Source organism: Coptis chinensis, chromosome 7, assembly GCF_015680905.1.
Source record: "Coptis chinensis isolate HL-2020 chromosome 7, ASM1568090v1, whole genome shotgun sequence".
Classification (NCBI taxonomy): Eukaryota; Viridiplantae; Streptophyta; class Magnoliopsida; order Ranunculales; family Ranunculaceae; genus Coptis; species Coptis chinensis.
The window spans coordinates 83,053,119-83,077,876 of NC_141462.1; the positions used below are offsets into that span (position 1 = coordinate 83,053,119).

Here is a 24,758-nt window from a genome sequence, read left to right on the forward strand (position 1 = left end):
ACGCAGATGAGAAGGGACTTGTACGAAGAGCTTACTGACAACCTCCCCCTTTATTGTACTTTGTACAATCAACGTGGGGTTTTTTATGCGATGAAGGAAATCCTACATGAAGAAGGTTACGCACCCTTAAATAAGTGGATGAGCATGCCCTTTGCTGGATACCTATTTGCTTTAAGATTTAATGTTGTCCTCCTGTATTTAAGAGCTCGTCAGTGCTTCCTTATCATGCCGCTGAGAACCCAAGAAAATCTTGAGAGAGTGAAAAAAGTGTTGGGTAGCGCACATGTTGGTGGAAATCATTTTGTCAGTGTTGAACTTGTTGAAGATTGTCCGGTTCCTCCAGTAATGCGCCAATGGCTTAGAGCTCGATATGATATTGCTGAAAGTTGGAATTTGGCCTTCACAGCAAGGCAATTGCAATTTATGGTTTTGAACATTCCCAATCTAATATGGGAAAATGAGCCCGTTGAAAACCCAACAGTACATGTTATCGACTAAGTTGTTTGTATGTTGTCGATATGATATTTTGATGTAATTTGTAAATTCATTTTGACATGTTATTTTAATGTAATTTGGAACAAGTGTAATTTTATTTTATTTTTATGTTATTTAGAAAAAGTTGGAGTTTGGGGTTTTATTTGATTTGATTTGGAAATCGAGTGATCGACTAAGTTGATTCGGACGGCAAACGAGTGATTTGGAAATAATGTTCATATGTTGTCGATATGATATTTTGATGTAATTTGATTTGATTTGATTTGATTTTACTTGATTTTACCCCAAACGACATGGTCAAGTCGTTTGACCTTTATACCAAACGGTCTGAGCTGATCGTTTGGCCTTTACCTTAAACGACATGATCAGGTCGTTTGGACTTTATACCAAACGGTGCGAGTCGGTCGCTTGAGATGAGTTGTCTTTTTTTTTATCCAAACAGTTTGAGTTGGTCGTTTGGCCTTTATGCCAAACGATGTAGCTGGGTCGTTTGGCCTTTATGTCAAACGGTCTGAGCTGGTCGTTTGAGACAAAGTTGTCTGTTTTTTTATCCTAACGGTCTAAGTTGGTCGTTTGGCCTTTATGCCAAACGATGTGGCTGGGTCGTTTGGACAAATTTTTTTTTCGATTTTCATTTTGTTTTTACAACACTCTCATTTCCAAAAAACAAACAATTTCCACTTTCAAAACATCAAATTCATATACTAATACATCAAATCGCGATCAAATTCATATACACTTTGATATAAACTCAAATTCATAAACTCAAGTTCAAATTGATGTTGTCGCAGTAAATTCATATACACTTTAATATAAGCTCAAATTCATAAATTTACTTTGATATACCAATACATAAACTCAAGTTATTTTTTACGCGCCCCCCTGTTGGCGATGGCAATAAAATTTAATTCGAATACACAATCAAATTCAAATACATAAACTCTGTAAAAAACCTAACTTATAATTCCTGAATTTTTTTTGCCATAACCTCCTCTGTTTTATTGACATATATTCATATCCAAAACTCATCAAATAACATGCTAATAAAGAAGTCATTACAAACAACAATCCCAAATGCCATATTACAAGTAATGGTGCATAATTATTACAAAATACATCAAATTCAAAAATACATAAATTACATCAATATCGGAGGAAGCCAGACTCAAAAATCAGTTATGTCCGTACGCCCACCACTATACTTGCACCTACTCAAGTTATGCGCCTCGAAGCTAAGACTTTGCTTCTTCGAATATTATTCCCACCCAATTGCAGACCTCTCTCTAGCAATTGACTCGTTTCATCGATGACGTTGTTCTGTCGAAATAAGAATACAAAACAATTATTAATTACTGTTTTAAAATAAGAATGTGAGAATAAGAATAAGAATAAGAATAAGAATACAAAACAATAAGAATACTCACAATCGGTACATAAGATGAAAGTGTCTCCATGGAGAAATAGATAGGAAACTGCTCGCGATTTATCAATCGAATGTGAGAATGCCTCACATACCACTCCATGTACTCTGAATAACACTCTCATGGATAAGTACAGATAGGTCCTCGATTGTTGGGTTGGATCACGTGATTCTGCCACGAGTCCCAATATGTAGGCCCAACAGTTGTCCATGTCTATTTCACTTCAGACCCGCGTCTGGCTACAGTCCTCAACGAGTAATTTGGTGTTGGAGGAGTTGCAGGTATAAACTGCACATGACCCAACTGACGTATGACCCTTGCAACGCAGTAAATCTCCACGACGTCAAAAAAGCAGATCACTCTCTCAAAAAAGGTAATTTCATCGACTGGGCGTTTATCTCTGACATTCTTGTATGGACACCAATCAACCTTAAACAAAATAAAATGTGTCATTAATCACATACTCAAATAATCAATTACTAAAAAAAAATTGAAACAAATTAAAATACTTACAGTCCACCGCTATCTCATCAATTATAGTTCGGTAATACTGCAATGCATATGTTGGGTTCTTATAGTGTGTGTGGCTTAGCTGCGTGTCTAAGAACATTGACCCGACCTAACCGATACTCAAAGTTTGGGATTGGCTTGAATAGTCGGAAGTACTCATAGATCCACGCCTAGATATATACACACACGCAGTTAACATACTAATAGAATAATATAATTACATTAAAAAAATAATCTGCAAAATATTTAAGTTAATTTTACAGAGAAGAGTCGGGGAAGCCGAAACACCTTTCACCTTCGCACACGAGGCAATCCCAAGTGCTCTATACAAAAAGGCCAAAATTGCTGCACCTCAAGCATACTCGCTGATCTCTTTGAATTTCAGCAACTTCGTCAAATAATAAATAGGCACTTCAGTCTCAGACTTGTCGGGGAAGATGGTACATCCAAAGAAAAATAGTAGATAAGCTCTTACAGCCCTCTGTAACTCCGTCAAAGTCGACACCTTTCCCGTTACACCTTGCCCTTTATTGCAGACCTTCCCAACAAACTGGCTCCGCAGGAATTCCATCCTTACCTTTGAAATGAACCGGGTCACGTCCATCTCCTTTTTAATCACAGGCTCCGAGACACCCAGAGCACAGTGTAGGAGACTCTCCGATTGTTCACGGGTCAACTCCGTGTTCCCTCTCACTGTTCTGACTCTAATTGCGACGCCTAGGATTTGGGAGACATCATCTAAAGTCACAGTCATCTCCCCAAACGGCATATGGAAGGTGTTGGTCCCTGGATGCCACCTCTCCACAAACGTAGAGATCAACACTGGATCTTGATGTTTGTAACACCCAAATACCAGATCATAAAACCCAGTCCTCCTAAGCTGATTTTCAAATCTGGGAGATCTTTTGAACTCCTTCTTGAGATTCCACTAGCTTAACTTGGCTAGATGCGGAATACACTTCAACACTCCGTGCTCCGCCGAAAACAATAAAGACTCAATGAGGAGAAACAAAAGGTTTTGTAAAGACAAAGGAAAATCAAGATACTAAGTCTATGATAATATCTTATGTTCCCAAACATCACGAGCCACATGCACCGAATAGTCATACAGAAGCTGAGACTCAGTAGGGCCCCCACCATATACACCTCATGTGTACTCCAAATCATCTTTGAATTTTCTCACATAGTCTACCACTGGAGGTGCTTAGACTTCGACCGGTGCTTCCACTTCCATAAATTCTTCTTCTTCCAAATCATCATCCTCCTCCTCTTCATCACCCTCCTCCTCTTCATCACCCTCTTCATCACCATCATCATCTCCATCCTCACCATCATCCCCATCATCTCCATCCTCATCATCATCATCCTCATCATCATTAACTATACTTTTCCCACGATCCATTGCTACATTTACATCTACATCATCTAAATCTTTATATACATTAATCTCGGTTTAGGTCCCGGTCTCACTCTCTACATTTTCGGAATAACCTCATTGTGGTCCCTCTATGCAATGAGGTCGAGGTGTCCGCCTCCTTTTCTCTTCTTCTCTCCTTCTACATCACCTACATTTGTAGGATCATCATCTGCTTTTCTATTGCCTCTACGGACTGAAGCCGTTGTTTTCGACCCCTTTTCTCTCTTCTTCTCAGGCTCAGGCGCGTCACCGTGACCCGAAGAGGAACCACTGCCACTAAACAACTTCTTTACACCATTGAATGTAGTTTTCGCTACATTCTTGATATTCTTTGATCGAGGCATTGCTATAAAGAAAAATAAAACAAGTATTAGTAACTATAATAAGTTTAATCAAGCAAGATAGAATGATATACTATCGAAGACACCTTAACACCAAAGGAAACCAACCAAATTCCTTTTTGCAATAACACATTTGTTCCCGATAATATTTTCATACTCAAAACAGTAACGAACATATACAATTATATTCTCTGTCAAACTATTTCTCCTCTCTTGATATTGGCCCCCCTAAGAATTTTGCAAGTTCAAAGTACTGCCAAGTGAAACTACACATTGAACAAGCAAGCATAAAAGCTCAAATGCCACGTTTTGAGTAATACAACATTACAACCAAGTAGCCATACCCAGCTCTGAATTGTGTTCAAGATCAACACTAAGTATATTATGCATAAATTATATATCGAGCTGCATTTAATTGGCAAGATGAAGAAAGACTGAAAAAAAAAGACAGAAAATAATGCACATACAATGTCCTTTCAGACAAGCTTGCACTGTGTAAAAACTAATCAGCAGAAAAAATAAGAAAAAGGTCAAGCAACCTGTTGTAAACATTTCTCGTCTATGCATACAATCATGGTCTATCCATTAAGTACCTATTGGCGGTTAGCCAAAGTGCCATACATCTCTCGAAAGCACTTGAGAAGTTGAGATAGGAATCACTTCTTCTGCAATTCCAACTTAGATGAGTCAACTGCCCATGCCTACATGCTCCATTGTCCTTGATGACCTTACAGTTTTCATTTAAGAAACTTGGAAGCAAAAAAATTCAAATATTATCTCCACCATTTCCCTGTCCTCACTCCAATACAATTTAAATGCCAACCGAAAGCCAACAAATGCAAGCACCTATCGAAGATCAAGTTGAACAAAAGCGAGCCCCGACACACTTCGCAGATCCTTAAACCTTAAAGGGCTCATAAAATGAGTCGTGGGAAAAGCCAACTAATCAATCATGAGAACTAAAGTCCTGCCCAAAAACTGAAAGTCAACCGCAAGCCTGACATACCCAGCCCAAACTCAACATGATAACTCAAAAGAGTGTACACTAAGGGGTGTCAATTGCCACAATGTCCTATAGCTATTGTATATAATATTTCATGCCGTGCTTGATAACATACTGATAATGTTGTATCCTTTGATGGAGCATCTCCCACGAGTCAAGGACATCAACGATCTTAGAAACTTAAATGGGAACAATAAGGGTTTCTTTTATATGCATCACTATTTTGTATGATTTGGACTTTTCAACACTACACATTGATACGTTTGCAAAACATAAACAAACGTAAACCCAAATTCATGAAGGACCAAACTAAGATTCAAAGAAAGCACATTGAATAAAGCAGCAATTATTTGCAAAATTTTGATAATATATCTTAGATAAGGATCTCTTGTAAAAGTAAAACATATATCACCAACACTAATGAACCATTTTAATATTCTTGGCATGCCAATATTTGATAGGTGTTTTGAGGTGGAAGAAAACTCCTCTGAAATTGTGACCATTAATTTTTAGAAGAGTGTTTTATAACAGGAGTAACTAGCACTGAAATACACAACATCATCGTCCATTGTGGTATTAACATACATACATCCTAGTGGGTCAATGCTGTATTAGGCTATAAGCAATGCTCAATTTTATCACTTAAGAACTTGCTATATGCATCCTGCATACCTTGAAAATGCAGATCCAAATGCGGATTAAAATCGGTGCCACAATCCAAATGCGCGCTGTCCTTGAATCCAAATGAAACTTGAATTAAAACGAACCAGCCAAAACAAATATCAAATGTAATCTGAAAATGTATCTGAACAAAGAGCTTAACAAAGAACGTAATGTATTTGAACAAAGAGCTTAACAAAAGAATGAAATGTATCGAATGACATGTTAATTGTTCAAATTCAACATATGGACTTATTGTGAGCAACACACACACACAAACACACAAACTCGCAACTCACAATTATCTCGCAACTCGCAACACACACACACACACACACACACAAACACACAAACTCTCCAATGTAACAACTAAATCTGCCAAAATCAATTATCTCATCAATGTCCAACTCACAACAAAAGTTTATCTAACAAATAAATATCGACACATAATGAAATGCAACAAAGATCAAAAAGAAGTTCTTACCTTCAAATTGGAAATGAATGCAAGATATCTCCAGTGTGTTTAAAAGGTTTGGTTTGGTTTTAAGATATCTCCCTTCAAATTAGGGTTTAAAAGGTTTGGTTTTGAGTATTTTTTGTTAGGTTTTTCGAAGGGTTTTTCGCGAGAGAGATGACCGGTTAGAATAGGTTTTCTCGGTTTCGCGATTTGGTGGTGGTGGTGGTGGTGGGGGGGGGGGGTATTGGGCTTTTGTTGGGCTTGGGCTGGAGGCTGCCCAATCTAATTTTAGTGGCGCCCAATACAGGACCCTATAAAAAACTCAAGACCAACTCGAGACTAAAAAATATCTAGATGATGTGTGAATGCTCAACTCTTGTTAGCAATTCGAGATATGGGAAAAATTCGGTACGAGAATAATTCAAAAATTATTTGTGACTTAAAATGATACGGTCAAAAATTCGCAATACAGTAATTATGCGGTGTTTAATTAATACGCGTTTTAAACGTATGGTTGCAAAATTTCAAAAGTCAAAAATTCGTGATATTATGTTAGTAAATATTAACAATAGTTGTCATTCTTTACAACATAATAAACATATCTAAGCAATTTAGCTACTAAAACATTGAAACCAATTGAACCCACATAGGTGTCTTCATTTATTTGTTTTTGATTTGAAATTACAGTTCAAACTTCAAAATACACACACTATGGCATGACAACATTTAAATTTTGTCCAAAAAGTATAAAAACAAAACTTTTAGATTAATTTATCACTAAGAATGTAAGAGTGGGGGACTTAAAATAAGAGTGAGGACATAAAGTACATAAAAAATAACAAAAGTGCAACCGAATTTTCATTATTTTTTATTTTTATTTTTATTTTTTTTGGAGCCGAATTTTTGAAAAATTCGCCAAAACTCGTATTATACGTTTCAAAACAAAAAATCACAAATTATTCTGAATCTTTCAAACATTCGGAAGTATTATATGTAGAGGACGTCTAGGGTGCATCACGATATACGTGTGCGCAGGACATCTAGCCGTTCACAGTACTTCTGCCTTGCAATACACACGAACCCCCTGCCTATATGAGTGGCCAGAGGCCTGCGTATGGTACACTCTGCACACACTAGATTTTCGCTTATATGTATTGCCTTTCGAAAATTCGATTCGCGGATAATTAGTAATAAGGGGGCTCAACTTTGCAGTCTGATTGATACACAACATAGCTCCTTAAACATGTGACAAAATTAAATGTTTGAGACAGATTTTCTCTCTGAACCTAGCATAGTAGCATGGGCATGAAATCATGAAGAACCACAACATGACTCTTTAAACATGTGAAACACAAACGAACTTAAGAGTTCACACCTTTGCATTCAGCATTCCTCCCTACGTACTCACCTATGCAAATTAGGGGTTCACACAGTTGGCCAGTTGGGTTCTTATGGCAAACCAATACAAAGTTTAGCTAGTGGGTAACAGAGCTCAAATGCATCGTCATTAATTAAATGCAAATCCACTATTCTGCTGTCAGTTGTCACATTGAGCCAAAGAATCAAATGTACTAAAATTCGTGGTGGTGTTTAGCTTTTTTTAGCTTAAAATATTGTCCATCCAGTTTGTCTTAAAAAGGTATGAGCACCAATTTGGCAAGGTATGAGCACTAGATCAATTCTTACAGCTGCCTACTCAAATGGGCGCAACCGAATTGTTGTCGGCCATCCAAATTCTTTCTACAGAAGTGAGAATTGAGAATTGGGTTTGCATAACAATTTGACGGCGCCCATGACTGACAAGTAAAATCTCTTCTCAAACGAGAGTTCCAACTACAATTTGTTTTGTCAAATCGTTCAACAGCTAGATTAGATTGCAATCCAAGTCTATTCGGTACTTAAATATCTCGTTTTTAAACTTCCTTTGTGTGTTTGTGTGTCATTTTCGATAGTACCCACCGTGCAATAATAGTCAAATTGAAGCAACATTTTTTGGCATGCATGTAATGCTAAAAGAGTAAATTCCAACGTTTTGCAAATCTTTTATCCACATTTACAGAGTTTACATCTTCGCATCACATTCGATGTAAAAGTGAAAAAAATCTCCTTTCTCACTTATTATATGATACATTTATTCTCTCACTGATGGCAGTTCAGTAGGCACACTTGCACTCCCTTGTTCTTCCCTTCTTGACTATATAAGATGCTTTCTATCGTCTTTCTGTAGAATATATTAATATATGGTTAACTTTGAATAAGAAAAATGACGTCGAGATTTCTTGAAACCGTCCTATAAAGTCTAACTGCATATAGTGTGTCGTAACTGTTTAGGCAATGAGCAGCAGTACAAAGATGTATGTGAATGTAAACGAAGATAAGAGGGTCATTGATGAAGAACAACCTTTTAGTCCAGACTGTATTCGAGATGTTTCTTGTACCACTTTTAACATTCTTGCACCTATCTACAAGAGATTGAATAGTGAGGTAAGCGTAACACTTCAAACTGCACTTCGGGTCTACTTGTTTAATTGGTTTCTTTGTCTTATTTGTGATTCTATGTCCATAAGCAGAGCAGGAGAGTGAGTTTAGGGAGTATTGGCTTAGCAGAAATCAAAGCATCTTGGATAGGCTACTACAGTTAAGATCTTCAATTATATGTTTACAGGTACGTTGGATTGTAGACTCAACTTCTTTTATTTGGTGAAAGGAATGTTTTTAGTTTTATCTTAGGGTGCTTTCCGTTATCAATTTCAGGAGTTTTGGGTGGGGAATGAAGAGCTTGTGGGTATGTATGAAAGGCGACTGAATGATGCTGGTTACGCGACTTACAAGCTTGCCCGAACAAATAACCGTGGAGATGGTAATGCATCTTTCTGTATCTGTTTGAATTTTATATTAAACCAATTTGTTAAACTGCATCCAATTACTGAAGCTGCCGAAGAATGTCAAGTATTTTCAACTTGGGTTGAAGTGTTGAACTATGATGAGTGAACTTTACTGCTTTTGGGCATGACTGCACGAGTCCCTTATTCTCTGCCTCAAAATCAAGAAAATCAGTTATATCAATGAGGAGCTCAGACAGTAGCCAATCACTCGCAGTAGAGTATCACAAAATTGCAATTATATATGGAAGTCCATAATCAACTGATCTTCCTTTGTATTCTTTCGTCTTTTTATCACTTGTAGTTGAATAATATTAGAAAAGGTTTATAATTCTGGTTATCTCATGTATGTGGGTGACTGGATGGCTAAATTTTTATTGTTTTACAGGAATGAGAGGTTTCTTTGAGAGTTTTTAATACATATTCGAAGTTTGAGATTCCTTTCTGACGGAGTAAAGGCAAGGGTCGACGCTAAATCTTCATGAAATTCCACACATCTAATTGCATAGATAAAGAACTTACTGAGTACATGACCCTTACCTGCTGTTTACAGCAGTGCTGGGGTCGACTTTTTTATTCAAAATCGCGACACAGAAAAGTCTAGACCAAATGTGTTTAACATTATCGTTCCTTTTCATATCTAACTTTAAACAAGAGTGAAGCTCCATGTACTGACTTAGTAATGATCTCATTGGCTGCAGGACTACTAACTGCAGTGCGCCGTAGCCAGTTCCAACTTCTGCATTACAAGCATTTGTTATTCAATGACTTCGGGGACCGTGTGGCACAACTTCTGCACATTGATCTAGTTCTGCATTCTTCTCAAAATCAAGCTACTAATGTTAAGAAGGAAGCTCTTCTTGTAAACACCCACTTACTGTTTCCTCACAACTCTGGCTATTGCCTCCACCGGTTACAACAGGTAGCAAATTCCCCTTTTTTTGCTTTTTCTTAGTTCACAAAATGTTTCTTTCTCTCTTCTTTTTTTCTTTTGGTTTTTGTTTTTGTTATGTATGTATCTTTTCATGTAAGTTTAGTTGGCTTCATGATCTCCATGTTTCTTTTCAGGTGTACAAGATGTTACAGTACATCGAGTCATTTTGTGAAGAATACCAGCTTCCACAAATGCCTATCATACTATGTGGGTAAGTCTGATTAGAAAATAATCAACTAGTTCCTGCAGAACTACATCTATTCTTTACTAATTCAAATACGTCATACTAAAACGCAAATTTTGTGTGTATATCAAACTATCACCAATTGGGTGATTGTAGGGATTGGAATGGAAGCAAAAAGGGTCATGTCTACAAGTTTTTAAGATCTCAAGGTTTTGTGTCATCCTATGATATTGCTCATCACTACACTGACAGCGATGCAGATGCCAATAAGGTGAGGTATCACTTCTATAAGTATGTTAAGATAAATTTTTTGAAAGTATCTGAAGAAGGGATCCTTATTTTCCTTGTCATAGTGGGTTAGTCATCGAAACCACAGAGGAAATATATGTGCGGTGGATTTTATATGGCTTCTTAATCCCAACAATCCTCGAAAGCTGTTAAAAGAGAGCTTCATCGAAGCCGTTCTAGGAAATATTAAGGTGTGTACTAATTCACGTTTCTCTGTTTTAAATATAAGTCAATTAGTCACTTAATCGATATGCTTTTCATTGTATAGACTCACCTAAGTGAAGAATCTGTGGAAAGCGCTGACCAGATACATGTTCTGAGAACCAAATTCAACAATAGCAATTACATTACATATTCTCAATTTTGTCAATCTCTTATCAAGGTATCTTCTGCAATGGATTCTCCATTGACATCCTAGTAGATAATTTCTACTATTTAATATATGTTGTAGTTGCTAAAAGAATTTGCATTCTGGTTGATCAGTTAGGCTTAACAAGTAATTGTCCTTATGGGCTAAGTGATGAAGAAATAAAAGATCTTTGGGACTATGTTGACACCGATAGAGACGGAGTTATTGATCTTTCTCAGTTTAATGTAAGTCTGGTTCTTTTTCTGTATTTTTTTTCCTCCGGCCTGTAGACCAACTCTTATTCATTGTTTTATTTTTTAATTTTATGGTGCATTATTAATCTTTTTTCTGTCACTTTACAGACCATGAACTCCCCGTCATTTCAACAAAGAGAGGACAAAAGTGAAGATACAGAGATTCAGGAAGAAATATTACCAGACAAGTCCAAGATTTCAACAACTATCGGTTTTGATGTGAAAAATGCCGTGCTCTTTCCCCCTGAAGTTGAACATGGGATGTGGCCCGAGTATTACTCCCTCTCCGACCATGCCCACCTAACTGTGGAGTTTGCACCGATGATGATACATTGTTTATGACATGACTAAAGAACACAGTACGAACATTCCTGAATGGATTGATTTGAACAAATGTTGAGTTACTGAAATACCAAACTTTAAAATTATTCTTCCTTCAGTTTGAACTCTTGTGACCAAAATCATTGTCTGAAAATGATTGAAAGTTGAAAACGATGCTTTTCCTCTGTGGGGTTGTTAATACTTTAAAAAACAGAAAGGGTTTATGTTGCTCTCAACCACGTATAAATGAAAAGCTTGTTGTAGAATGTTATTCTTCTCCAGCACCATAATTTATTCGCACATTGTATACACCATAGGCACTGAATATTGTTTTACGAATATGTTAGGATATTAATACTAGTAAATCTCTGTTTCTATTTTTTATTTTATTTTTTTTGGGTAACAAATTCTCTGTTACTATTGATATGTTATGTTATGAGGACATCTAGGGTGCATCACGATGTACGTGCGTGCAGGCCATTCACAGTACTTCTGCCTTGCAATACACACGAACCCCCTGCCTATATGAGTGGCCCAGAGGCCTGCGTATGGGTACACCCTGCGCACACTAGATTTTCGCTTATGTTATAACCAGAAAATTAAAGATTAAATTTAGGAGCAAATGCCTATGTGTATTCAAGTTAATACTGTTGTAAATAAGTCCATTCCTACTCAGACAAGACTGAGTTCACATATGAATCGATTGACACTAACAGTGAGTTGGTAAGTGTAGAAGGAATTGAACAATTAGAATTCTGACTTTCTCAAAGAGCGCCAAAATATTGTTGGAATGTCTACTGAAAACAATTAACTATTGAGCAAAGATTTGGAGCCACAATTGATGTCCAATATCTGCCTTGTCCAACAAAACATGCATATGTACTAACAAATTGTTGGAGAAACAAACTCCCTCTCTTGTACTAACATACTTAATCTTTACTGATAAAAAGGAACTTGCCTATTTAAAAGACTTGTCTACGAGTGTATTACATTGCATTGTACTAAACATTAATGATTACAAATTTCAACACAAATCCAAAACATTCCCAAAGGTGAAGGAAGAAAAGAAAGAACAATCTAGAGAACGGCTATAAATAAGCAACACACCTGTATTTTGTTCTTGCATCTTGGTGACGAGTGACATCAGAAGACTATTCACTTGCATTGTGCTACTGCCCAAACATCTCTGTAGCTCTTGTTGCTTCAACATTTCACCGGCCAGAGAAACATTATCTGCTTCACATTCGTAATGACATTCCAACCAAATATTCACCAGCAGCTCAAGCACACAATTGCAACTGAGCTGAAAGGGGCATTTGAGGGCTTACAATGACATTTCTGGTAGCTGATGACACCAATTCGTGATACAATTGAATATAAGGAACGAAGGCATTCACTCAACCACAAAAGGCCCAGATTTGATATTAACGGAAACTGGGCATGAGTGCTTTAAATCATACCGAAAAAATATCCATGGGGAGAGCGCTCTGGCAAATAATTATAAATGCATAGATCTTAATGCAAAAAACAAACATAATTCTATGTTACATTTTCTTTAGTTTTCTCTTCATGTACATCCTTCTTAACTTGTTTAGAACTGTTCTTTTTCGCAAATCTCTCTGTTGAGACGCTCAAGAGTTTGTTAAGAGACATTCCTTCCCCTAGTATCTTCTTCTTCACTTCATACCGATGCTTGATCCTGTCATCAAGTTTGTAACCAAGGAAAGCAGGAAAAGCCAATAGCTCCCCAATTTCTCGACCTATATCCTCGATCAAGTATTCCATCTTCTTCTCCAAAGACTGATGATTATATTGCAAAACCTGAGGATGTTTTTTGCTCATGGCAAGAATGTCTTCACTAGATAACCCGTAGTCCAAAAAGATCTCAATTACCTTCTGCATGTTCTCACAACTTGTTCTAGTCACTGCTCCTATTGCTATGGCGAAATCCTTTGTTCTATTCTCATATCCAATCTTTACTAAAAACCCCAGTTTCTTGGAAAGGTTCTCTCTAAAAGACAAGCTGAGGAACAAGGGTGCTTTACTAAGGAACTTAAAGATATCATTCGAGTTCAACCCGCATTGCTTCAGAAAGTCGATTCGAGGATGCAGTTTCCTTTCTCTACTTACACTCATCACATTAGGATACACATGAATAATCCTAAAAATTTCTGAGTCACTCAAACCAGCAAATGATCTCAAGAACTCTACATGACTTTCTAAATGTTCCAAACTATAAGTTAAAATAGCTGGCAGTTTGCGCAACACTTCTCCAGTAGCATTCTCATCTCTACCACTCAGTTCCACTAAAAACCCAATCCGCGGAATTAGCTGACTATTCAAATCAAAGTTCAGTAAAGTAGGACGTTGAGCAATCAACTCAATGCCTCCAAAACGAACCAAATAAGCAATGGTTCTTTCTATTTCGTCCACGGTCTTACTGCAAAATGCCTTAGTAATATTAACACTGTTAAGTACATAAATAAGCTTCTCCTTAGAAATCCCATGATCAAGTAACGAACTCACTTTCATTACAAATCCTGCAAACAGACTTGGGTACGTTGACGCCAAAAGTTTTTCAATCTTTTCAACTTCAAGCTTACCTTCTAACTCATTGTAAATGTAACATAACAATGACTCAATTTCCTCACTTATTAGTACCTCGGGGCGCTTCACAATTACACGATAAAGCGCAATGCCATCGATACCAACAGACCGCAAAGAACAAACCCGAGTTTGTAAACATTCCAGAGATGTGAATTCTAGTGTGGGGTGTTTCTCCAAGAGAAGCTGAGTCTCTTTTTCATCAAGTCCAATTTGTTGAAAGAATGTGAACAAAAACCCTGAATAACAAAATGATGCATTAACATATTGTGTTTCTTGGATAGACTTGTATGTAGTTAATATATAATTATATATAACTCACTCACCAATGTCTGTAGTGTGAGGTGAAGGTGAAGAATAGCTTTTCATCTTGGTACTTTTTCTTGAAAGTGTTTGAAGAAAGTCCGCAGAGAAAGAAACAAGTGTAAAATGCTGACGTGACTTGGTTGAGATTATAGGATGAGAATGTTTGTAAGGAAGGGAAGTTGGAGTTGGAGGTAATGGGAGAAAGGGTTTTATATGGGAAGGAAAATGAGGATTGGGTAAAGTTAATGTCATTATTAGCATTGTTATTATTTGAATTTGAAAGAAGGATTATCAACCAATGTATGGCTGAGTTTTTGAGTCTGGAAATAGGACACTCCTGAGTTTGTGAGACATCGTTGATATATATCAGACGACATAGGTTATCGATAAAAAAAAAGACAATTCAAATTGCAGGTTTGTCGTAATCCTAATTTTTACAGTGAGAGAACATATATACTACTGAACTCCATAATTAATCATCTTCCCTCGTGTTTTTACATTTTGTTTCACTTGCAAATATGTAAGAGAATATCCTAATCATATGTACGTATCTGAGTGTTGAAAATCATGTAGACTAATTGATTATTACAGCATTGTTAATGTTACCAATATGCTAATTCGACTGCACCATATATATATATACTTTGCATTAAACAAGTAATATATATTTGAAATTTATTAGAAAAGTCGAACCAAGTGCTACATTTTCCTGTTCAATTGTTAATCGCCGGGGATAATACTTATTCCGTTTAATTATCTTGTGAAAATGATCTGTAGTACATAACAAGTTAATATAAGTCCATACAACTCGACAAGACAGTGACAAAGACGTCATACGATCTAAATGGTTAATCGTCGGTGCAAGTAATTGCTTAAACACACGAGAAGTTTGTGTTAGATAGATATAAAACTCGAACGTGGATGTTTTCTAGCTGATGATAAAAACTTGTGCTGACATTTTCTTTAGTTAGATAACTTATGAGAGAGAGCAGACCATATTCTTGGGTTTCCTTCATCTTTCAGAGATGTGTCTATTCTTCACCATTGCTTTATGGTAGTTGCGTCTTTTACTTGTTCTTTGTTGCCTTGTTCTAGTGCTTGTGTGTGTTTTGATTTGCTTCCGTTTCTTCAACAGATATCTGTGCAGTCTCCAGTGACTTGGAACAGCAAATATGAAAAGAAAAACAATGGGTGCCGCCTTTTATTCCTTTATGCTCTCTCTTTTCTATCAAGAGATTCCCATTGCAGCCTATACTTTAACACAGTCTCAATCTATCATTGATGGACAGACCTTAATTTCCAAAGGTGCAACTTTTGAGCTAGGTTTCTTCAGTCCCTCCAATTCAAAAGACCGATACTTGGGAATTTGGTACAAACAAGTTTCGGTTCAAACACTAGTTTGGGTAGCTAACAGAGATTCACCACTTAATGATACATCAGGAGCTCTAAAGATAGGCTCCATAGGTAATATTGTCATTCTTAACAGTACTCAAAGTGTTATTTGGTCATCGAATATGTCAAATGCAGTGGAAAATCCAATTGTAGAGTTACTAGATTCTGGAAATTTAGTTCTGAGAGATGTAAAAGATGGAGACTATAAGAGCTATCTATGGCAGAGCTTTGACTATCCGGGCGATACGTTACTACCAGGAATGAAGCTTGGGTGGAACTTAAAGACAGGTAGGAACACTTACATGTCATCTTGGAGGAACTCTGATGATCCTTCTCAGGGGGACTATACTTTAGCCATGGACCTTACAAAATATCCTGAATTAGTAATACGAAACGGGTCTAGCAAGTACTACCGTAGCGGACCATGGAATGGACTTCAATTTAGTGGCGCACCTGATTTGGCAAGTAATCGAATCTTTAAATATGAAATTGTCCATAATGCGGATGAAGTATACTACATATACCACGTTATTGATCAATCCGTTACTTTGAGGATCGTGTTGACACAAACCAGTACTGAGGGTCGTCTTCAACATCTCATTTGGGTTAATGACGCCCAGATTTGGCGCGTTGTTACATCAATTCCAAAAGACCGTTGTGATGACTATGCACCATGTGGCGCTTACAGCACTTGTGAAGCTATGAGTCAACCATTTTGCCAGTGTTTGAAAGGGTTCAAACCTAAGTCACCACAGGCATGGAATGCAACGGACTGGTCTCAGGGATGTGAACGAAAGACCCCTACGAATTGCAGTCAGGGAGAAGGATTTTTAAAATTTTCAGGGGTGAAGGTGCCAGATACAACTGGTACATGGGTAAACATGAGCATGGACCTTGAGGAATGCAGGGTAATTTGCTTGAGGAACTGTTCATGTGTGGCTTATACTAATGCTGATATTAGTAATGGTGGAAGTGGTTGTGTTACGTGGTTTATGGATCTAACCGATATAAGAAATATGGATGAGGATGGGGCCGGACAAGATCTTTACGTTCGGATGGCAGCTTCCGAACTAGGTTTGGATTCTGTACTCCTTTTTATGTCTGATTCTAAACTAGCATTATTACAAAGTCTAACATCTTAGTATTCTAGTTTTTCCTCTAGAACTGAAATTGGTGCAGTCGGAGTCAAAACACTTAGGGGGTGTTTGGCAACTAACAAAAAGCTATAAGCTACCAAGCTCAAAAGCCCTTATCTGATTTTTCACTTAATGGAAAGTATAAGTACGTTTGTCAAAAACACAATTTCTAAAGCAAAAAGACGAAATTTAAAAGCCAAAAAGTTATAAGTTTGTTTGGCATAAACAATAAAAAAATACTACCTAATTAGCAAATATTACAATGCCCACTAAAAAGTTACATTGGTAGTCTATAAAACATACTCATCCCCCTACAAATACCATCTCTCACTATCCCCATATCTCCTTGTACTTCACTTGCACTTGACGAGCTTTGTCCCGCTTCATGACTACTACCCACACCTTGCACAACAATATCTTCTTTTTCAAACGTCTCAAAAAAATCGTCTTTAAGAGCATGCTTCCTTATAAAATTATGAAGAGCACACGAAGCAATCACTATATTTCTTTGCTTGCGAAGATTATAAGATGACATTAATTCCAAAACTTGAAACCGACATTTCAACACACCAAAACATCGCTCAATTATGTTACGGAGTGACGCATGAGCAAAATTGAATTGCTCCTTTGCGGTTTTTGGTGATCTTCCATATCCGCTATACTCATTCAAATGGTATCTTTGTCCTCTATACGGTGCTAGAAACCGGGGGCATTAGCATATCCGAGTCAACCACATAATATTTTCTGTTAAAAGCAATTTAGTTAAAGTGAAAAAAATAAATAATTAGAATGGTATTGAACTTAGCTTAGCTGCAATTACCAAGTAGAGGTCGGGGAAAATTCAAGCTGCGGATCTTCAATGGTTTCTTGTAGAATTCTCGAATCATTTCTTTGAACCTTCCCAACCGGCAAGAACAAAGTAAAACACATATCAAAGTCGCATGCACACATGACATTTTGAGTTGGTATGCCTTTCCTCCCTCGATCACGGTATTTGTACTTTACGGATGGCACGGCTATTGGAATGTGTGTCCCATCAATTGCCCCAATACAATTCTAACAAACAAAACATACTAAACTTTTAATATGATATCACTAATATAAAATGTACACCATATAAAACATATACATTTTAAAATGACAAAAGCCTCTAACATGTGAAAATTGTTACCTTGAACCAAGGGTAGTACTTATCGTCTTTGCTCCTTAGATATGAGTGTGTAGTAGTCATGTTGGGGGGTAATATAACTTCTTTTGAAAACTTACAAAAGCGACCTTCAACACTTGTTTTGAAGTGTGAGATCTGATCTCTCGAATGTTGGAACTGATCGGCAACAGTTCTATTAGATTGGTTATGACCAATAGTGTACAAGAATATACACATTTGTTCTTCCACAGTAACATACCGTGTGTCCCTAAGTAATCCCCTGACTCTTAAAATATCACACAGGTCATATAAGACGTTTGTTTTTATCCGAAACATATCTATGGACCTATTTTCATTTCCTTCAAGACAATTGATCACATACTGCTTTCCTGACAATGAATCATTATGATATGGTTGCTTATTTATATGGTTAGTATATTGAATAATAGCCTCCGTTGCAATCAATTGGCAACTTCCCATTCTTTATCACTTGTATCGATTCGAGGTAGAACTTGTTGAACTCATATATATATATATATATATATATATATATATATATATATATATATATATATATATATCTATTGAATTTGAAAAAGAAATATAGTATTAATTTATAATTACATTAGCAATATAATGGAATTGAAAGATTATATTCATGCAACTAAAAATGGTCTTGAATATGACTAAGAAGGTCTTGAATATATATGTGTTAGGAGAGAGACCAAAAGATAAATTGTCTAGGTGTTCTATCAGGGGTCACCAATTTGAGAGGGTGGATTTTGGCCTTGACTTATGGGTATTGTTTTGGAGTGGAATTGACGGTGGACAACATAATTGCACAATACTTTTATGACAGGTTCAATCTAAAGCTCCAAACTGCCGGAATCATTGCAGCAAGTTTTGGTCTAGCGAATTTAATTTCTCGACCTGGTGGAGGATTATTCTCTGACATTATTCTCTAGAAACAAATTAATGGTTTAATTTATTAAATGTATGGTACAATATTAATGTGAACTACGGGAACACACGGAATTCCATAGGAAATTGAAGGTGTAGTTTTCAAGCAGCACGATGTGAGTGAGACCAACCATTCTAGTGCAATTAAAAAATTCAGTATATTAAATCATCTTACTGAAACCAATACAAGCCCAAGAACAGTAAGAGACAACTAATACCATATTATTGTGGGATGTTACTTATGAAAGTTAAGGCACCCATTATGAAAACATGAAAGAGTGAAAATGGTAGCTAACTTTGCTCTAGCCCTCTCTTGGTCTAAGATACATTTCGAGTCATTGTGAGGATGGATGTTGTATCTTAAGGTGTTGGTAATTTGCTTGTGAACCCGAGTTTGTATATGATTTGGTTCTTCCATTTTTAACAAAGAGGAAATGATGATTGTGTAACCAGATATGTAAAAGCAGTGCCGTCCCTACGACAACTTATTTGAAGCACTTTCTATAATATTAACATTTGCAAGATAGTCTCATTGTTTCAGAGCAATCCATGTAATCAATTAGTCATCAAGTAAGAAGAAAAGTCTTTGACATGTAAAACAATATAATAGTGACTAGTGGTGGCATTCATGTAGAGCACGTTAGTAATCTATTCGGGATTGATGGTAGATACCTAAGAGTCCCAAATTGAAGCTGGTGAAGAAGTTTATTTGTACAAAACAGCTTACCCTCAAGAAGCAACTCTCAGAAATTGAAGCAGCGATTTCAGCACCAAAGCCTCCAGTTATTGGCGCTTCGTGACTAACCTATCAATGGGACAACATAAACTTGGTTAAACTGCAGGAGCCACAATTAGATAAACAATTCCTATGGGATTATCTCACTCACAAGTAGCTTTTATAGTCCGTGTGCATAATATGGGAGTATCTCACTCACAAGTAGCTTTTATAGTCCGTGTGCATAATACATTTATCCGTGATGTTGATAAATGTATGTATGGTACATTGTTACAACTGCAATAGTCCAAAGGTCCACCACTAACATATGTATGATTCATCGAAACAGTAAACGAACTTAACATGGGGAAAAAGAGCTGCCAAGATACCTAAAAAGAAACCAGCTCTCTATGATGGGTTGAGTGACTCGAGTATGGAGACTACGAATTTAGTATGCTTGTCATCTTTAGGGTGTATAACAATTGCTGTATCGCCCAGCATTGTTTCCACTCTGGTTGTGGCAACAACTATCTCACCTAAGTTTCCCTCTAAAGGGTATGCAAAGAATTCCAACACACCAAATTCCACTGGGTCATGGTGGTACCCAGGAACCTCTCTCATAGTTCGAATATCGTTTATGATCTTTAATGGAACCAGTAGTGGAACAGACTGATAGAAGAAATAATTTGGTGGGGTTAAATAGACAGTTGCATCATACCCAAGTGCAACAAGGGTCTTCGAGAAACATCACAAACAATACCCACCCCAAAAAATCCATACTCATTCTAAACATCCACAAACAATACCCACCCCAAAAAATCATTGTCATTATCATACCCTTATCATTTCTCTACTTATTTCAACAAACTAACAACATGGGCACACTTAAAACATACAAAAAACCAAAACAAAAGAACACCATATAACAGTAACTTGGTTTAAGCATGAAACAGTCAAATCCTGACACAAAGCACTCATAGTAACTGTAAAAATGAAGGACATTCGATAGATATGGATTCAAAATGAGAGAGGCTAACATATGCGACTCAAAGTCATTTCCCAAAAGTGCATACCACTAGTTTCAAGTAAGCATTTACAATTGTGGAATCTAGCAATGAAAAATAAAATAAAAAAAAAGGTACCTTTCGATAAATGGATTGTCACAAACAATATTGCCTCCTTTACTTCAACAACATCGATCAAGACGAGATTATGAGAAAACGGAAAAGGGGTTTTCAATTGCTATAGAATGAAAATCTAGGGTTTTCAATTGCGATTGAAATCAATAATCAATAATCAATAATCTAGGGTTTTTAATTGCGATTGAAATGATTGAATTGAGATGCTGAGTTGAGATTGAAATGATTGAAATTTCTCGAAGGGTTTTTGGAAAAGAGGTTTTTGTAGGAGAGAAACAGTGAAATCACGGGAAGACAAAAGGAGAAAGCAATAAAAACTGACCATCCGAAAACGAGTTTTTGGACTTTCTATGAAGTCATTTTTTTTGCTTTCCCACTTTTTACATTTTTAGCTTTCTGAGATTGCCAAACGTGCTTTTGACTTCTGTCCTTCTAGAAAGCCAGAAAGTGACTTATTGAGGTGTTGCCAAACGACCTCTTAATCTTACAATTTTACTCCACAATCCATTATGTTAATTTCTGCTCAAACTCCGAACATCAACCCTCAGTACTAAGGTTTAATAATCCCCGTTTATGGTTTTGCATTGGAAAGAGGATTCCCTCACGGATGATTTGAAATTTCTAGCAATTGCATTTGCTCTCTTTCTGTATTAAAAGTATAACATAACATTATGGTATGCCATTGCCATGCATGCCTAAAACCAAGTTACCAAATTTCCCTTACCATGAGCTTGTAATGTTGCAGAGTAGATCTTGGCAGACATTGTCTGACACCTTGTATATGAAAAATCTACTGTTCCACACTAAATAGAATCTCCGCCGTTGATCTGTCTTCTTTTCCATGATATTGTAGTAACACACAAAGCCGCCCCCCACCCCAAAACACACAAATTAAGTATGTGGAAGAAACCTTCTCAACAACAATTATTTGTCTTATTTCATTGATGTGACTTCTGAATTGCTTTTTATGCTATTTCACATTTATGATTAATGTGTATTTATAGTTTCAGAAACCAAGTCAGGAACGAAGAAGCATGTGGTAGTAATAGTAAGCAGTACGGTTGTTGCTGGGATAATAGTGTTGGGCTTGGGGAGCTGGTGCATTTGGAGCATCTGGAAGAAGAGAAGTCTAAAAGGTGCATTTTGTTTATTTTAATTATTCTTTTTATGAGAGGGGCTAAGCCCTCCCCTTTTGGGTTCAAAACCAAATCATACAATAAGTATTGCAGCACAAACGATCACAGCTTTGAACATATAAAACTCCTACCACCAAGACATGCATTATAAGCAAGCCTCTTCTTCTGTATCCATAGTCACCATCTCTGTAGTCAAATATGCATTGTTCTAAAAAACAACATGCTAACTAGACATCGTTTCATTTACTTAATAATCATCGTTTCATCTATTTAATAAAATGGTAGGGGTTTTTCACCCCCTAAGCCAGCCCTACAAAAACAATATGCTAGACAAGAGATGAGGTTCTCCGTTCAAGCTAGTGCAGTAGTGCTTACACTTGGAATGATGTAAGTACATCACTATTTTTGTCTGACGACAATGGTCATTTTTTTAGCAGGCGACCATGGGAAAGATGACCTTGAATTACCTATATTTGATTTGGCTACAGTAAAAAGTGCAACAGATAACTTCGCAGAAGCAAATAAGCTTGGCGAAGGTGGATTTGGTCCTGTTTATAAGGTAAGTTCTATATCCTACATCCAACTACATGAAGTCAGGGATGGAGGCAGGATTTTTTCTTTTCTTTTTATTTATTTATTTTCTGGTGTGTGTGTCTGTGTGGTGGTGGGGGGGCGGGGGGTGTTTCTTTATCTATGACATGTGAAAATTAAGCATATCACCTGCCTAGGGGGCAACTCAACATCTTCCATTTATTGTAAGCCAAGATGTGCAACATTTTAAGCCAACTTAGAGACTATGTTGTCTGTGCTTCTCTGTATACAACCAATTGTGGTTGTTGGGCTGTCCCCTAGCTAGATAAGTCAAAGTGGCTGTTGACTTAGAATTTCCCGTCTAATATAAGTTCTTTGTGATTGCACTATCCCAAGAGGGTAAGTTAGAAGGTGAACAAGAAATAGCAGTGAAACGACTCTCAAAGAACTCTATACAAGGTCTCAGTGAGTTCAAGAATGAAGTAATCCTAATATCCAAACTTCAGCACAAAAATCTTGTTAAGCTTCTTGGATTTTGCATGCAAGGAGAAGAAAAGATGTTGGTCTATGAGTACATGCCGAACAAAAGCTTGGATTCATTTATATTTGGTTTGTTTCTTATTCGTCATATGTCGCTTAACTGATATAGCTTTACTTTGACTTTGTATCGCGAGTAACCCGGTCATTAGCTATTTTCTGTGTCCTCCTAATCTTAGCAAACCGATGAACGAAGAGAGCAATGTAAAATTTCATTTCAATGCAGATGAAATGACGAAAGCAGACTACTTGATTGGCAGAAGTTTAATGGACATTATCTTAGGAATAGCTCGAGGTCTACTTTATCTTCATCACGATTCAAGACTCAGGATTATACACAGGGATCTCAAGGCAAGCAATATCTTACTCGATAGTGAAATGTTACCCAAAATATCAGACTTTGGCATGGCAAGACTTTTCAGAGGAGATCAAAACGAAGCAAATACAGAGAGAGTTATGGGGACATAGTAATAACAATCTTACTTTCACAATAATTTATTACGCCGTTCATGAATAAACTACTTTCTGATGCCATATATTGTATTTATTAATTTAATTCTTGACTTTGTGTAGCGGTTACATGTCGCCTGAGTATGCTGTTGATGGCCACTTTTCAGTAAAATCTGATGTATTTAGCTTTGGAGTTCTACTTTTGGAAATTATCAGTGGCAAGAGGAATAGGGGCTTTTTTCATCCTGACCATGAGCTTAATCTTTTAGGACATGTAAGTCCTAATTTGATGATTAATTTCGATCTTCTTCTTCTAAATACTACAACTCTGTAAATACACATTTAACACCCACCCACTGTATACCTTTTCGTTGTTTCAGGGTTGGAAACTATGGAGTGAAGACAGGTCCATGGAATTGGTTGACGAGTCGATGGACAATTCATGCCTTGCGCAGGAAATTTTAAGGTACATTCACATAGGACTATTGTGTGTTCAGAAAGGTGCAGATCAAAGGCCAACTATGTCATCAGTGGTGTTGATGTTGAGTAGTGAAACTGTAGTACTTCCCAAACCTCTACCACCTGGTTTTTACTTCGAAAGGAGTACTCCCATCAAAGACAATTTATCCTATAGTAATAAAGAGTCCTATGTTTCATACGACTCAACTATATCATTGGTAGAGGGACGTTGAAGATTTGTCTCAGAGTATGTGTTATTGTCTACAAGCAAAGATATACATTCATGGGAGAGTTGGTGATAAAATTTTGTATTTGAAAATATAACTTCTGATAGAGACATACATCTGGAGATGTAGGCAACAAGGCCGAACCATGTAAATTACTCTACTCTTTGCACTCTTCTAACTGTGCGCTTTACTGTTCTTTGTTGACGATGTTCTAGTGTTTGTTTGTGTATGAATGTATGATTTAACTTCCCTTTGCGCAACAGCCAACAGTTTACTGTCCCTCATGAGTTAGAAATGTTACGTCTTTGACTACTGACTAGATACTTGGATCCTCTTAAAACTTTTATGCAAGAAAATTCTCAAATGTGAAGCAAGAAAGAAAAGAGAAACAATGGCTCTTCTTTATTTTCTCATGCTATATTCCTCTACATACTCACTGTTTTCTCTGATGGAATTCCCATTGCAGCGTACACCTTAAAACCATCTCAATCCATCATTGATGG

The 24,758-nt window shown here is 36.8% G+C and overlaps 3 protein-coding genes across 3 annotated transcripts; 2 read left to right on the plus strand and 1 right to left on the minus strand.

The window, feature by feature from the left end:
* Nucleotides 1–8,834: 8,834 nt before the first annotated feature.
* Nucleotides 8,835–11,782, plus strand: LOC147489404 (putative calcium-binding protein At1g02270). The gene is made up of 9 exons (XM_086570864.1): nt 8,835–8,969; nt 9,059–9,164; nt 9,888–10,108; nt 10,255–10,331; nt 10,461–10,575; nt 10,658–10,783; nt 10,861–10,974; nt 11,076–11,186; nt 11,304–11,782. The coding sequence occupies exons 2-9, from the start codon at nt 9,092–9,094 to the stop codon at nt 11,535–11,537; spliced, it is 1,071 nt and encodes a 356-aa protein (XP_086426990.1). The 5' UTR covers nt 8,835–8,969; nt 9,059–9,091; the 3' UTR covers nt 11,538–11,782.
* A 1,131-nt stretch (nt 11,783–12,913) lies between these two features.
* On the minus strand, nt 12,914–14,941 carry PTAC15 (plastid transcriptionally active 15). The gene is made up of 2 exons (XM_086570862.1): nt 14,447–14,941; nt 12,914–14,359 (listed from the first exon to the last, which is right to left on the minus strand). Exons 1-2 carry the CDS (start codon nt 14,685–14,687, stop codon nt 13,056–13,058), a joined length of 1,545 nt encoding a protein of 514 aa, XP_086426988.1. The 5' UTR covers nt 14,688–14,941; the 3' UTR covers nt 12,914–13,055.
* Nucleotides 14,942–15,340: 399 nt separating this feature from the next.
* Nucleotides 15,341–24,517, plus strand: LOC147489406 (G-type lectin S-receptor-like serine/threonine-protein kinase At4g27290). Its single transcript, XM_086570861.1, has 7 exons — nt 15,341–16,892; nt 21,920–22,051; nt 22,489–22,610; nt 22,981–23,191; nt 23,346–23,586; nt 23,693–23,843; nt 23,950–24,517. Exons 1-7 carry the CDS (start codon nt 15,599–15,601, stop codon nt 24,259–24,261), a joined length of 2,463 nt encoding a protein of 820 aa, XP_086426987.1. The 5' UTR covers nt 15,341–15,598; the 3' UTR covers nt 24,262–24,517.
* Nucleotides 24,518–24,758: the final 241 nt, after the last annotated feature.

Bases quoted from the DNA above. Each gene is read 5' to 3' on its own strand.
- LOC147489404 (XM_086570864.1), top strand. From the start codon at position 9,092: ATGTATGAAAGGCGACTGAATGATGCTGGTTACGCGACTTACAAGCTT. The intron at 10,332-10,460 runs GTAAGTCTGATT...GGGTGATTGTAG, and splicing joins ATGCCTATCATACTATGTGG to GGATTGGAATGGAAGCAAAA. The intron at 10,576-10,657 runs GTGAGGTATCAC...TCCTTGTCATAG, and splicing joins GCGATGCAGATGCCAATAAG to TGGGTTAGTCATCGAAACCA.
- PTAC15 (XM_086570862.1), bottom strand. From the start codon at position 14,687: ATGCTAATAATGACATTAACTTTACCCAATCCTCATTTTCCTTCCCAT. The intron at 14,360-14,446 runs GTGAGTGAGTTA...TTTGTTATTCAG, and splicing joins ACCTCACACTACAGACATTG to GGTTTTTGTTCACATTCTTT.
- LOC147489406 (XM_086570861.1), top strand. From the start codon at position 15,599: ATGAAAAGAAAAACAATGGGTGCCGCCTTTTATTCCTTTATGCTCTCT. The intron at 23,192-23,345 runs GTTTGTTTCTTA...ATTTCAATGCAG, and splicing joins CTTGGATTCATTTATATTTG to ATGAAATGACGAAAGCAGAC. The intron at 23,587-23,692 runs GTAATAACAATC...GACTTTGTGTAG, and splicing joins GAGAGAGTTATGGGGACATA to CGGTTACATGTCGCCTGAGT.